Here is a 16,254-nt window from a genome sequence, read left to right on the forward strand (position 1 = left end):
AGGATACCAGCATTAATCCCAGTCTCATTTCTCTGTTCAAACAGCAGATTAATTGGCACACACACTTCAGCAAGGATGTTCATTGCACACTTCACAGACATGCACAGCCGAAGTTTTGAACCTGTAAATTACTCACGCGTTTTACATTTTAAATAGACCTGTAGATTTATTGTACAATAGTACAGCATGTACCTTTTTAACCAAAAGCTCAGCATCACACAACACTTTAATCTTCCATTTAAACATACACAGTCCTACAACACAGCTCAGTTCAGCTAGGAAAGCTACATAATGAATGAATTAATTGAGAGTCCTGGCTATGCTGTTCTTAAGGGTATTTACCTACAGCAAGAACAGTGGCAGTGGTTCTGGTGTTGTAACATTTAATCACTTTAACCTGTTCTCAGCCCAGTAATAGCAGGCAGTCACCTAGAGCAAAATGAAGAGACCATTTAAGGGACACCACATTTAACTGCAAACGCATGAAACAGTAAACCAGAGGATCTCACACACATTACAAGTACAGATTAGAAATCTGTTATGAGATCACTTTGATGTAATGTCTGCACTAACTATGCCACACAATCCACCACACAGGAAGACTGGATGCATGACAGGCATCATGCCACATAGTAACATCATTTGGATTGAAACTGTTAGGTTTGGAAGGGGCAGAGAGGATGTTCTGTACAAATATACGCTTGCCTTATTACATTAGTTTACAAGACAAATGTAGCCTTTTGCCCACATGCCAGCAGTCTCTTGTTTAATTAATTTTTAGCCTGTTTACTTTGATTTTACCTGGTTCAGTTGAAAACAGAATCGTTACTTCCATACACTGTTTTGTGCTGGATCTTAGCCTTTCCAATTGTCATTAACACCCGAGTTGGTCTAACTGGGCATCCTTTACGCACGCTCTTGCACACAGCTAGCCACAAGACACGTTATCAAGACACGTTCAGGTAAGATTCTTTGTTTGCCACAGAGGTTCCTCATTGCAATGGAGATCCGAAGTTCATCACTCCATAACAACTTACAGCAACTGAAATTCCCCTGAAGTTTGGAATTAAAAATCCACTATGCAAATGAGCTACAGGTTACATAGCAAACTCTTCATCAGAGAGAGAACGTTTATGCCTTTTTATTGCTGTTCAATTTATCAATGTGTGTCAAACCTTAAGCTTGTTAATTTAAAGGACCAAGTGTTATTTTTATTAAAGAATTTCAAGTTCTCAGGCAACAGTACTTTCAGTAGGTTTTTAAATACCCAAAGGAGGTAAACGTCAATCCTACACCTGAACAGGTGATTTTTCACTTATGGCAGGAGCATGACAGTACATCATTGGTTGGTACCGAATTCCTACAGCATCAACTAAAATAATATGCTAATTTCAAAACACAGACAGTGATACTAAAGAAAGAGAGGAAGGAAATCTGTATCAAACACCTGATCTTGAATTAAAATAGACCAGCAATAGTGTGTAAGCTGTCATACAGATGAGATGCTTAGCTGCTATCAAGTAGCATACCAGCAGTGGTTTCAGAAGAATTATACCAAACTTGCACCCACTACAGTTCATGTGTATTCTCTGACTGCAAATTTCACTCATTTTAAACAAAAGACTAAAGCAAGTTAATTCAAGCACACTAAAAAAAATGGAAGGAAGAAGGATCTTTTAAAATCAAAGTTGCTTTTTGTATCACCTTCAAGTATTTGGGGAAAATTTCACCACACTGAAAAAATTTTCATTTCTCTGTCTTGCTTCTAGTAGTAGCCATGACTAACCAGCAGAAAAACAAAATTGAAAACAAAGCCCTTCTTGGGTTATAAGACTAAATGCATGTTCCCAGTAGACTTCCAGTTCATTGTCGAAACTGTAATGTATTAGTAGCTTTCCCTGAACATACACGAACTTTCAGCTGATTATCGAGACACCACTGACACATGTAAAGATTGCTGAAAAGGTAGTTATCTAATTAAAACAGACATCACCTGAAATGTTGGGGGTTTTTCTTGCTGTAAAACACACACAAGCAGCATATTAACAATTCGTACAAGCTCTTCTGTGCCCATTCAGAATTTTTCATTTGGTTAATAATTAATGAGAAATAATTAAAACCTGATCTTGAAATATGATCAACAGTTTAAGGAATAAAGCTCTGTTTCCTGACTTCATTCCATGACATTTTTAATAAAAGAGCTTATGCAGATTCCTTCTGCTTACTAAAATGAAGTCAGCTTATGTTTCTTACATATTTAAATTGCCCCAACACCAGAGACATACAAAACGTTATACTGAATTTTAATCCTTGTAAAACATTATTACACCGCACACTGTTATTATAAATCTTTTCAATAACATCCATTATCGAACTCAGTAAACAGCACTGTCTACTACTATGCACTGTCAAGTATTTCTGGCAGTATTGGGAATTGACTACAGCATATTCCTTTTTTAAAATCATGAGTTAACCTACATATTCTGAACTTGCAAATAATACACAATAGATTGTATTTCCATATAGGCTGCAGAGACATTCACTCATTTTTTTCTCATTTGTATATAAGAGTAAATTTTCTATAATATGAAAGAAAATTAATAACTTATCTAGCTAGGAAGCTAGTAGTTATTTGTAATCATATTAAACAAAAGATGACTGCAAAAATCAAAGTTAATTAAGTGCACAAAATCTAGAATTTGGGGACTTTCCACAGTACATTATACTATAGTCAACATATAATAGATTAAAAGCTGTAAAGTCAAAATCTTCAATTAAAAATTAAGTGTTTCTGACATCATCTTCCACCATTCCATCAACTCTTCTTTCTCCTCTTCCTTCCTTTCAGACAATGACTCCAGTTCAAAATCAACCTGAGTGAGGGAAACAATCAAAAACATTGGTAAGGCTTGTAGAAAGAGAGAAGTGTAAGCTTTTCAGAGTCATTTATTGAAAGAAGTTGTTTAACACAGACACGGGGGCTTAGGGAGGTACCTCCATTTAGGCTAGGTTTATTTCGAGGTGTCTCAAGGCTGATTTTAATACATGTAATACTAGCAAACCAGTAAAATAAACTTATCTAAAAATGCACATAGGTGAACAAAATTTCCAAAAGAAAGCAGACAGCTGTCCAGTCTTTGACATCTAAAAATGTTAACAAATATGGGCCACTGAAATTAAAACTGCCAGCCGTATAAATCATCTAGCAAGAAATAAAAAGTATTTTCAGAATATTACTAACACCTAGCAATGCAGACCCCTAACATATCAAAACGTATTCAATTTTATGCCATCAATAAGATCCAGGGAGCTTTCCTGACACGCGGCTCATTAGTGTAGATATGATGTGCTAGTATAGTATATCCCAGGATTTGATGGAAAAATGCTTCTAAACTCTTAGATGCAGCCTAGATCTTACTTGCCATACATGCTGGGGATCTACACAGAACAGCGCTCCATCACTGTTCCTGCAGAGCTGAACACTGGTTTTAACCTATGCAAGTAGTCACTTGACAAGATTAAAAATATATGGTCTCAATGAAAACCTCAACATCTCTTCCTTATTATGCTGCACTATTTCAATATGTTCTGTAAATGTTCTATCTGATTGGCGAGTCACACGTTAATCAATAAAACAAAAGTTTAAGTATCTCAATATTACCCTTCTCTGTGTCTTTTCATTTTAAGTAAGACAAGTAGGAGACGAAATGAGTTTACAATGAGATTACTCTCATGGGCTTGTGCAGCAAGTACTAGAAGAGTAGATTTCCAGACTGACTTCTAAATTAGCATATTCTGAAATAGTCTCAAAAATCACTTCCTGCTTATATGTATACCATGCATGACAGAAATAAAGAGGGTTTTTTTCATAAATTACAGACGATAAACCAACACACATGAGCACTTACCACAACTGCAGGGCTAAAGGGCACAGCCACTTTTTTAGTTATTGCTAGATAGCCTGGTGCTGAGGCTGTAAGTTTGTAATTTCCAGGCACAAGCAATCTCCAATAATCACCATCCTTGGCTGTAGAGAAGAAGCAGAAGAAAAAAATCCAAATAAATATGTATAAAACTCATTATGCAGCTAAGAAGGGACCGTATATCTTGTCAGAGCCTTTTGCATTCCTGTCAGTCCTTTCCTTTTGTCTGTCTGAACGGTTTCTTCTGTAAGGGCTGTATAAATACATCATTACAGATTTTCTTCTTTTCCGTTAACCAAAACACAGATATAAACTCTGAAGTTGTGCTGTAGCCTCCATGAAAGATTTTGCCCGCCGAGGCTGAAGGCTCTCCAGCACGCTGAAGAAAAGGACAATATGGGACATTATCCCACTTTAGAAGCAGTTTATCTTGCAGAGGAAGCTATAAATTGTCATTTCCTAGAATACTGCACATGAATCACCCCTGAAGCATCACCCATGTGTTTCAGTATCCAGGCAACATCTAGGGCTTTCTTCCACTGTTTAGCTAAACAAAGAAATGAAAGTTTGATCCAATAAGGTCAAAGCACTAAGGTCCTACTGCACTGAGTGCTACTGCAGATCATCTTTTTCAGTCACAGAAAAAAAATGCATCATCATCTTCTCTAGATATGACCCTCTCCCATTTTCACAGACTCAGATCCTCCCTGCACCAACCGTACACAACTGTCTAACTTGTCACAGGCTGACACTCTGCATGTCTCGATCTCCAGAAAACACTGCGAGCCTGTTCTAAAGGTCAGTTAGCACTGCCACTTAAAAGCCTTAGCCATGCTCTTACTGCCAGTTCCTTAAATGCTTTTTCAGCATGTCTGCAGCTACACAGAGCACGGTGGGAAATACTACTTAAAAGTCTGCAATTCGCATGGTCAAAACACATCAGTAGTCAGTCCAGTTGTTCCCAAACTTTTCTCTTCACAAAACAGAAAGGAAAAAAATACTGCTGCAGAGCTACGATAATGATCTCTTTAATTCCTGGCACTGGAACAAATTTTAACTCATGAACAAAGGAGCGAGGAAAAAAAAAAAAGCCAAAGAATATTTATGTTTCTTTTTGAATGTGCTAAAATTCAAGTACTTGTTTTCCTCAGTGTTTTGCAATCCATGCTTCCCAGGCTTATACACACACAATGATGTGAGAGAATTCACAATTAGATGCTTTTCTGTACTGTAGAGGAATGAGCTGTAGTACCATATGCATTACTCTCATACCCCAAAATACCGCTTTGCAGAGCTTATTCCCTTTTTATTATCCCTGAAAATTTATTTCCAGCCACCATACTTTTTGCCTTCTTATATACAGTGGAAGAAGGTGGCTATGCTATCACAGACTGTTCTGCTTGGTGGAAATGCTGGCCTCTTTGCAGGTGAAGTGAGAACAAATACAAACCGAAGCCACCTGAAGGGTCTAACAGTCCTGTTTCATAGTATCCTGCACCTCTAACAGTACAGTCAGACATGTCACTGAGAAAACGACCACAATGTAACTTCACGCATAAAGCAATGACATTTTTTTTTGTTTTTCCAATTATTATCTGGTGCAAACAAAATAAATTGTCATTCAGACTAAGAAAGTATCAGATCCACAGGGAAGACTGCAAGTCGGCACTGTGCGAGCTACCTTTGAATTCATTCCTAGAATAAAGGACACCACCACCGAAGAGGTGACACACAATTTTATATGAATACCAACATGATACTTCCCTCTTTTAGAACCACCCTTCTAAAAAAAAGGTCACATAACTGTAAACAGATGAGAGAATTTATCGTCATAGGAGGAAGTTATGTAAACTGAAAATCTGGCAAGAATTTACATACCAAAAGGTATGATTGCAACATTAAGTAATATAACACTTTTGAACGACAGTTTAGCCTTCAAACTCAAAATGGCACTGCCGACACGACTTCAGATCCTGGCAGAGCTGTGGAACACAACTCGTGCCACAAATCAGAAGACAAACTAAGCACACATAGCCAAAAGCCACCAGAACCAATTCACACCAGACCCCCACAAAGATCCAACAACTAGTTTCCAGCTACTTTAAGAGCACACTACAAGAGAAAGATTCACTAAATCCTGCAGGCAACAAACTTATTGAAAATTTCGCTCCCTTAAAGCTTCAGCTAATAAGCTCTGAAATGGCTCCAGGCTGCCAGGTAGAGGGAGAAGCACTATATTCCAGCACTTCTTGTTTTGCTGAGGCACAACACTCACCTGATGTAATGTCGTGGCTTATTCCCTCCACAGAAATTGTAGCATTTGCTATTGGATTGCCCTGAAGATCTTTAACAAACCCCTTCACTCCTCGATGAATCTAAAATAAATAAATAAAGTCAGTAACGCATGGGAAATCACTGGAAAATTCTTAAGGGTAGATGGCGTTTTCACCATATCCATCGGTGTCTCTAACAACGCATGTTATGGATCCCACGGTCTACAGGCTGAGCACTATCAAAGTTAATTACTAAACATCATAATAGAACAAACAGCGAAGAGGAAACGTAATTCAGCTGACAGTTAGACCACTCTCTCTGTGCAATGCAAGCATTTCTCAGAAAGATGCAGCAAATCATAATATATGTGAACATGGACTGGAAAGCCTTTGTCACCGGGGATTAATGAATGCACTGAAAAGCTCTGAAAGATAAAGTTGCATCAACTAAGACTTTAGGGCTAATAATGGACATAACTGCTTAAAGGTGAAACATTAACAAGGTTAAATGTGGGCACTTGGATTTTGACTGGCAATCCCTGTGTGAGATGCTTGAGCATTACTGTGTACCCAAAACATCCAGGCCTTTCAGCTGGGACCACATGGCCTGTGAGCGAAAGGCAGCGGTGGGCCATGCCCTAGCTCCTCCTTGCCTCTTCACAACACGCTCCAGGCAACAGCACCAGCAGTACCTAATCTGCCTCTTCCCACAACACGTGAAGCAAAAGTGCTGACTGACCACAGTGTGTGGAGAGACCAGTCCTGCTGGTATTTCTGTAACATGGTCTGAAAGCACTGAGCTCCTCAGGGGCAACCGCCCCTTCCCAGCCTGAGATAGGGAGCTCCCAGCACCGGGGAGAACAGGACGTTCTGAACCTGTGCAGGGATGCATCTCACTGGGAGCCTGGAAACGAAGTGCTGTGGAGTCCAGGCTTCTCTCTGGCTCTGTGATATTTGAAAAGACTTGTGGATCCCAAATTTTACTTTGAGATCTTGATGCTCCCCTTTATGAACTTGTGTGGTGCATTCAGCTGCTATGATTTAGTTCAGCAGATTCCTCTAATTTACACTGTGGGAGAAGCCTGACACCGATCGGCTCAGGAAAGCAGAAAGTACATATTTGCACTGTCCTCTGCAATCTCGGGTGAGCTGGAGCATAGAGCTGGGCCTCTTACCCTGTAAGAGGATAAAAACCAACGCCAGACAGACCATCTGAACTTCAAGGATAATTCAAGGATAAAGCCAGCAGCTCCACAGGAGCAAAGGAAGTTGGCAAAATAATCTCTTACACGTTAGTAATTTTGAAAATGCAGTGACACCATAGTTCTCCGTGATCAGAGAAAATTAACCCATGCGCAAAGGAGCTAACAATTTGAGATGGATCCCATAATAAATGGGTACAAATCTGCAGGGCAGGTACAGCTTTTTCTTCAGCCCACATCCAACTTACTAACAGAACAATGTAACTCAAACATTTCAAATAGTCAAATACTTCAAATTTCTGGTTAACTAAAGCATTTTTGCACAAGTAAGTTATTAAAGAAATTAATGTATTAATTGACCAGCTATGCTAACAAAGTATGTTTCTGATTTCAAGTCCCAGATGTGCAGCCATTAATGATATCAGATATATTTGTGATCTTTAACTACAATATCCAGGTTTCATAAATTTGATACTCCCACAGTGCTTGGAAACATCATTTCAGTGCAGCTTGTTACGCTGACATGAAATGATTAAAAAACCCAAAACCAAACAAAAAAACCCAAAAAACCCAACCCCAAAACACACAGAGAGATCTATTTCAGGAGTTTTAACTTCTAAAAATGCATTAGCACACTAAACTCATGACTACACTTCACACTTCCAACCAAATTTTGTGTAATTGTTAATGGAATCATCGCACTGACAGCTCTGTGTTGAGTATCAGCAGCTCACGCAATCAGAGAGCTGCAGAGTATCTACAAAACCAGGATCAAAGATGTCCCCTGACATGACACTGAAGTGCCAGGCAGCTACAGCCTAATCCAGCTGTGTGGGGTCTCTGCACACCCAGAGTGATTCATCCCACATCTGTACGCACACGTTCCTATCTGCAGAGGGCAATCCATCTCTCTCAGTATACACACCAGTGCTGGGGGAATTAATTATACACTCCGGGGATGTGTATTTCTTTTCATTGAGGAAACCAACACAAATCATTTAAATTAAATGTCTACAACAGCTAAAGTGAGATACTACAGTATTATCTTTCTTCTCCCCTCTTCTGCATATTTAGAAAGACCACACGGGGTTTACCATAAGAATTATGGAGCACCAATCGGGTTATTATGAAATCTTGAATTAGATGTTCTCACAGCACAGAGTTTACAAGTTTTATGTACAGTAACTAGAGTTTTGCCAGATTCTTTTTTGTTACCTGCTCAATGTAATTGATAAGGGAGTTCTTGTTGTCCTCCCAGTAGCCCTTCAAAGTTTCTTCGGGTGGGAATTTTTCACAGCTAAGCTCCACTGTGATTTCAAAGCAGTTGCTGCTGAGGTAATTGAAATCCTGCATTCCTACAATGGCAGAAAAGAGTTAGCGATGCATTTTGCATTGTTCTGATGTAAATAAAGGGGGATACGCGAGATGCTGGGGCTATTAAGAATAGCTGTAAATACAGCTGGCACAGTTCCATTTAATCAGCTTCATTCTGAATTCAGAAGCTTTAAATCAGAGAAACCAATGAGACATTTAAATCAGAGAAACCAATGAGACAATTCTCCAAAAAAAGTTTCCTTCCCATGGAAAGTTTACAGAAGACTTGACATCTGGCCTGTATACTTCTACCTGCTGCTGCACCCAGCCGGGATACTCCTGCTTGACATGTTTTTGGACAGCTGACACATTAATCACTTCTCTTCAGGAACAGAAAATTATTTCCAATTATGGCTGAAGTATTTCCATAAGCCAAGAAGAAGAAGGACATTTAATTACAAAGCAAATGAAACATGATAAAGTGACTATGAAAAAGAGGTTTGTAAAGATGGGTCAAAAACGTGTTGAGTTTTTCTTCTGAAAATATAGGGTATCAACTTGATTAACATTTTCCATAAAAAGCATCTGTTTGCTATTTTCTTTGTCAAGCTTTTGTGCATAGATTCCAAATATTTCCCACCAAAACAACAGATAAGCAAACCTCCTATAAACTTTATTTACATGGAAATTTTTCCATGGACGGAGGTATTTCCCACCCACTCGATGCCTCTGCAAAATCAATACTGCATAGCCTTCAAGAAAAGAGAAACATCATTATGAATGCAACTTTAATCCTAGGAATTTAGAAATATATATAGTAGCATCACTACTAGGAATAAAAACGTGATGGAAAAGAGGCACTCTTACATTTCTGAGCCCCTACTAGTACTACATGGGAACACTGGCTATTTTCTCAACTGTCAACTAATAACCAAGCTGGTGCCCAGTTTTGTAAATGCATCAACTAGCTGGAGAGGGACTGTGGCTGTCCCCAGGAGGGTTATAAATATATTCTTTTTAGAAGCTGATGTAGAACTAGCTCGTGCTTTCCTGCTCTATCTAGTCAGCAGAGTCAGTGGATTCTCAAATGGAGGACTGAAAAGAAAAAGGTTAACAAGCATTTTGAGCATCCCCATGGAGGTCAGGGAAGGATTTGAACGTGTTTCAAACACAGCTAATTCATTCAGCCCTGTGTTCCCCCATGCAAAATACATATGAGACCTAACACAGTCTCTTCACCAAAGCACTGGTATTGTTCACTGGTCCAAAAAAGTCCAGAGAGCTGATGTCCTATCCAAAAGAGAACCCCGAGGGCAGTAAATAGATTGAGTCAAGTGGGATTTTGCCAACACATTAGGGTGGAAAGTCTATTTTCTGCCAACCAGGCAATGACACTCCTAACTAGTGACAGCAACAGAGACTTTTCAGATTCCTAATAGAACGTTTTCATTTCAAAATCTTTTTTAGATGGCTGAAAAATGAGGACACAGCAGGCAAAGGTGCTCCTGGGAGAGAACTCTCATGTCCCACCAGGAAGAATGCAAGATGGACCATTCACTAGTACACAGTGCGGAGTTGGGTAAAATCCTGACAGCAGTGCTGACTGCCAGGCATCTGTGCCAGACACTAGATAATGCTGGTTTTCTTCATTTCTGTCTTCTTCTGCAAGAAATTACTTCATGAAGAGGAAAACTGGGAGCTGAAGGGCGTGATGTAATGTTACTGCGGTGCCAACAACTCTTGACCATTACTGCTCCAATTGTCAGGAAGTTTCTCCCTCCCCTCCAGCTCCCAAAGCAAGGTGACACTCAAGGATGCCCTAGTTTCTCAAGAACAGAATAAAAAAGCCATATATTTTCCAGTTTTGTGCATGTCCATATCCTATAGTTTGTTTCCCAGCTCCTGGCCTGGTCCACAGTTTATATGTGTCGCTTCTGAAAAAAATGCAGCTTGCATTGCTGAGCTGCAGGCGGTGATCTGCATCTCTGGACCGGAGAATGGCATGACGGTAGCCTAGATCTAAATGGTGGCCTACTACATCTGTAATCTGGAGAGCATTGTGCTGGCTATATACAATATGCACTCTTTATCTGCCTGTGCAATATGGTGATTAGGTGCAATACCCAAGAAATCAACATATTTCAGAAGTTTTAGTCAACACTGCAGCAACTTTGCTGCCACCAGCAAGCTCTAACTGCTCTATTCCTTCTTATTATGCACATGGCATACATCACATGGATGCACATCACCACAATCCCAAAGCCTCAGCCTCTTGTTTTAACAAAGGACAGCACAAAACTAACTTTCTTATACTTCAACAGAGACTGCTCTCTGAAGATCAGAAAGGCTTAGCAGACCTCAGATATAACTGAGATTCAGCAATGAATGCCCTTCATTACTGACCATGTGTAGGACTTTTATTTGAAACCAACCAACACAAACCCTCCTCTGTTGCACTGCTCTCCTACCCTGAAGGACTGCAGTGTCACTACGTTAGTACTTACATAAATAAGTTTCTAATATGAGACAAAAGTAATTTCTTCAGCTTTTAAAAAAGGAACTCCAACCATCACAAAGAAAGTGGAGTGCAGGGTGTGCCCCTGGCATCCAGGCATCAGAAGTACTTAGACCTTGAATTACAAGCTACAGCACTAAGCTAGTTCAGCTTCTATGCATATAAAGATAGTAACTTTTAGCAGGACAGGATGAACCTGAGCCTTGTGCATAATGGGGAAAATATGTGCCTCCTAAACTTGTTGTACAAAATCCTAAAAAAATGTACCTAACAGTGCTTCCAAAACTGGTAACATGAGAGGTAATTCAAGTTAGGAATTAATTGAGTGCCAAGAGCAATTTGAGAGTATCTGAAAATAAAAAAACCAACACTTAAACAATAACCTAATAGTACAGCAATGTCAGCTGCTTTGAAGTCCTATTTTTGTAATGACAAGAACCTGATCAGACTCAGGTGACTCTAATGACAGAACAAGCAGAACAGGCATGTGGTTATCTAGTAATTCATTACTATCTGTTCTTCTCATTTGCATTTCCAAATATATACTACACACAAAAGGTACACTAAAAAAACCATCAGTGCTGTTGAAAAGTTATGTGCTTAACAGCTGAGGAAATACCAAAACTAAAGCTATCTGTGCAAACTTAATTTGGCTTTCTCGTGCAAGTGAAATCATTAATGACATGCTCATAGGGCGAAGACCAGTGTTAAAAAAAGCATGGATATTATGTACAGGCTTGTTTTCCCCAAGGTCTGGTGACTAAAAGGGCCTTTCCTGAACACAGAAGAATGACCCTTTTGCCTTTGCTTGCTGCTCTCTGAAAAACCTACAACAATCAACTAATTACAGATGACAACTAATACAAAACAAGTGTAACAGGCATCATGGTCTGAGGTTTAGCACAAAGATGCTGTTGGAGTTAATTCCTCTGTACCCCTGCTCCACAGAAGAAAGTAACTGCTAAGCAGGTAATGGTGCAAAGAACCTCACAGAAAGTGTATTAAGAGACAGAAGCAAGCATCAAACATTCCTGTACATCATCTGCTCTCTCTACCCCAAAAGCCCAAAGCCTAAACAGAGAATTGCCACCTTGCATGAGGCTGATGAGGAAATCCTGAGGTTTGTCAAAAGTGATGGACATAACATGGGCACAATGGAGGTTCATCCTTACTTCCAGTTTGAGACAAAGGCTGCTACCAGATGGTTCTGCCACCAGACGTTCAGCCTTTCTAATGAAAGAACCCAGGTATCCAGAAAAACATGTGCAAGAGGAACCCATAGCCACATGAGAGAGCCACCCATATATTATCCCTGCATACTGAGGAACCAGCAAAGGAACTGCTGGCCCACCACGCACTGCTGTCTTTTAGAGAAGGTAGAAGTTCCTGTGCGTGAATGATGCGGGCAAAGAAAAGATGCTGCACAATTGAGGGCACCATAATAAGCTCTATAGGAAAACAGCAACTTCAGTAATTTATTAGAATGAAAAATCATCACTTCCTAGGTCAGAGTTCTTGGTCTGATGAGGTACTGTCAAAGGCACCATCTAGGAGACCGCAGCCTCTCTCACTTAGCTCAGCTGTCCCCCACTCTCTCCTTTCCCTTTCCCTTCCCACCGCTCTGCTAAAGCCATGCACCCCTTTGCACACCGAGCACGGCTCCAGCACCCACTCTCACCTATCTGCTATCTCTATTCCCAGTCACATTGCTCTGGTTCTTGTCCTTCTCTATAAACCTGTGGCAAGTCCTCTTTTCTTTTGCCTCTGTTCAACCCAGGGAGATGACACAGGGATGCAAGCCTAACCTTAGATCCCCACAGGGCACCGAGCTACTTTCACGTCCCTTCACAGGACCTGGAACATCCCAGAGCAACCCAACAGTGCCATGGCAGAGAAGCACCACTGGAACTAGCTCGGAAACTGGGGCAGGTACCATGGAGACAAGGTCTTCGGGGAGTTTCTCTTGATAAATTCTGAACTCTGGTAAGGATATACAATGAAATACTTTTCCTAAAGCAATACAAATGGCTTTTCAACAACTTACACCGCTGCTAACTTTAGTGCATTATCATACAGATAGCAAAAGGTCACGGATATAACCCATAATTTTACTGCCACATTTTGGTTTCCAGAGCTTTTCTGGCTAAAGCTTTCAAGAAAATTTTCACTTGAACTAAACAATGTTTCATTATTTTCCTTAGCACTAGACATGGAAGCAACAGAACTGTTTTTGCTGAATTTTTTTTTTCAAGTCTGCTTATGGCAAACTTTACCATGGAGGTTTTGTTCAAAAGTCACAGTTTGTCAGCCGATTTCTACACTTGGGAAAAAAAACCCAGATTCATGCTGCACGGTCCAGAGTATATTGTCATCTCAATTTTTTAATTGGCTGTACCATGTTAGGATCATAGATCCTGGTTAGAACCAGGATTCCTGTCCACTGACTTTTGTATAAATATATGAGAAAAAAGAAAGGGCTCACTTGGGGAATTTGCAGTCCAACTTAAAATAAGATCCAACAGGAAAAAATAATTCAAACTTTCCAAAAAGTTTTTCTAATGGAAAAATGTGCCTTTGGCATGTGCAGTTTAGTCGGAATCAGAGCATTTCATCAAAACAATGGAAAGACTGCTTTTTATAGCATTTTCCTAAGGGAAAAGCTGAAGTTAAATATGTCCATGTTTTTATAGTTAATACCTAATATTTCAATCATTTAATTTTTTAACTGAATTGAAACAAATCTTAACCATTAAACTTCTCAATATTTTGCTTGCAGTAAGGTTTTTTTTCAAATTATGCAAACTCTGTTTTGTCAAGGGTGTTTCAATTGTTCCAGTTCAAAGTCTCTGGAAAGCTTCACACAAAGGGAAATTTTTGCTTTTCAGTCATATTCAGAAATGTCAACATTTTACTTCACACCCCATCCCTGGTACCTGTGGTATCACAGCAAAGGAAACATGCTGCCCCTGGGAAGACTGGGAATAAGAGCCCTAAGAATATGCAGGTGAATGCAGACTGTGTGAGCACTACCTGTTATTGCTCTGTTTCTAATTTCTTCACATGACCTTAATTATTTTTCTTTTCTTGTAACACCATTACTGTAACAAAAGCAGAGTTAGGCTACCACCTAGGCTGTCTAATGTTTTGAGAGACTCCTACTCATTCCAGGTAAAAACTTAAAATTCTTTCAGAGGCTGCAATTGAATATTAAGAGGAAAGCAAACAATAAAACCGGTGTGTGCGTTCAGAGTTAGCTGGTATAAATTAACAAAGCCAACGCACAGGCAAATCACTCCAATGCAAGCTCAGTTTCCAGCTCAGAAATCCTCAGATCAGTTTTCATTCTGAAGTTTTGTCCAAGTTTAGCAGATACAGAAGACTCAAAGATTTAGGTACCCCAACACCTTTTTGCCTCAGTTTACAAAGAAAATGACATATCAAGTGTCTTAAAAGGAATGAAATGTCTCATTTCAGGCTACTCTTCTAGACTCCTAGAAAATTAGTCTTGAAGTGGCCATAGTAGCACTGCTGTTCTTAGCACAGAAGGCTCCACCAAAGTCTAGGGGAACATCACCCGGGCAAGAATCAGGCACTAATTAAGCCACAAAGCAGGGAGACACAATTATCTTCATGGCTGGTTTACTTCCCATAGAAATCAAAGGCCAAACTCATGTTGCCTGTAATGCCGCAAAACCAGGCCTCTCCAGTTCTTTCAGGGTTGGATGTTTTTATTATTGAGGTTAAAACAAGAGTCAGTAGCCTGCTTTCTCTCATCAGGGTTTGTCAGGGGACTTTGTATTCTTTTTTTAAAAAAGAAAAACAAAAGCAAAACAAACACCCAAACCCCCCTTAAGTTCTCATGACAGCATAGCAATTATTTGCCTGCTGCAGGACTATTAAATTTGCAATGACCTGAACCTTGACTGAAGAAAAAACAGTAAGAGAAGAATATTTTAACAAGCATCATAATGAACTTTATGGGACTTCATAAATGTACTACAGTGAGTGATCAGCCTTTGCTTTACCCTTAACCAGACCAAAAGTTGTGGCTAACCTGGTGGTATTCCAGACTATACGTAAACTAGTGAAAACTGTAGCCTAAAATGACCACCAGTGACACAAACCCCCACGCACTGGAGCTCACCTCCTGGGACACTGTACCATGCACCACCATTAGTTGTTCCATCCACAAAGCTGCTGTCATCATCATTTTTACGACACGGTGGTCTGTTCGGGTCAGACATAGCAGGATTAAAAGAAGAGTAACTGCGAGCCAGGCTTTGAAAAACAGCATCATCGGGACAGGAGCTGTACTCATGAGCACTGCCTAGGAAGGAAAGAAAGCCCAGGAGCAAGGATTATTAGAAGGGCAGTCAAACCGTCTGGGCTTGCAACCTAGATTATCAGCACTGCACAGCAGGGCTGTACCTGGAAACTACACAGGTATGTGTCACACAGCATCCCAATCTCATACAGCATTACCTTAATAACATAAACATTTTCCCAGTACTTCATCAATTGCCTGTATGAGGTTGCCCCATTATTAAGGTGACTATTTGGATCAGTCTCAATATACATGAAAATAGTAAAAGTTCACCACAAAATCTAAGTTATTCTAGGCTTTAGATATTTTCTTAGAAGAACCCACACTACATAGACAAAGGTGTCTCCCTGAAGAGTTTCACAGTCTGATATAAAAAGGATTTGCAATTAAACTGTGTTTTCCTTTCATCTACTTTCTCAATTACAAACAATACCACCATATCATGACCATTTCAGTCGTGCACATCCCCTAGTAGCAGAAAAAAAGAGAGTAATACTGCTGTGGCTAAATTATAACATCTCTGCTAAAATGCGATCCTTTTTATATGGGACCAACACTGAGAAAGTGGAAACAATGATAGTTGTTTCTATTAGCACACTACCACTTTCATAAATCCATTTTATTAATTTTTTAAAGGTGCAAGATCATACAGGCAGCCTAGACACAGCTCTCTTGCTTCACTTAACAGGGTACAGGCAGCCCC

General features: G+C 39.7%; 1 protein-coding gene across 1 annotated transcript in view; it reads right to left on the reverse strand.

Moving 5' to 3' along the window:
- Positions 1 to 139: 139 nt before the first annotated feature.
- Positions 140 to 16,254, reverse strand: part of CPE (carboxypeptidase E) — a 58,281-nt gene continuing 42,166 nt past the window's right edge. The window contains exons 5-9 of the mRNA XM_056331806.1: positions 15,372 to 15,554; positions 8,614 to 8,753; positions 6,199 to 6,298; positions 3,909 to 4,027; positions 140 to 2,873 (exon numbers count right to left, since the gene is read on the reverse strand). Of these exons, the coding sequence (XP_056187781.1) occupies positions 2,775 to 2,873; positions 3,909 to 4,027; positions 6,199 to 6,298; positions 8,614 to 8,753; positions 15,372 to 15,554 (641 nt within the window). The 3' untranslated portion in view covers positions 140 to 2,774. The remainder of the gene's footprint in view (positions 2,874 to 3,908; positions 4,028 to 6,198; positions 6,299 to 8,613; positions 8,754 to 15,371; positions 15,555 to 16,254) is intronic.

Source organism: Falco biarmicus, chromosome 1 (assembly GCF_023638135.1).
Source record: "Falco biarmicus isolate bFalBia1 chromosome 1, bFalBia1.pri, whole genome shotgun sequence".
Taxonomy (NCBI): Eukaryota; Metazoa; Chordata; class Aves; order Falconiformes; family Falconidae; genus Falco; species Falco biarmicus.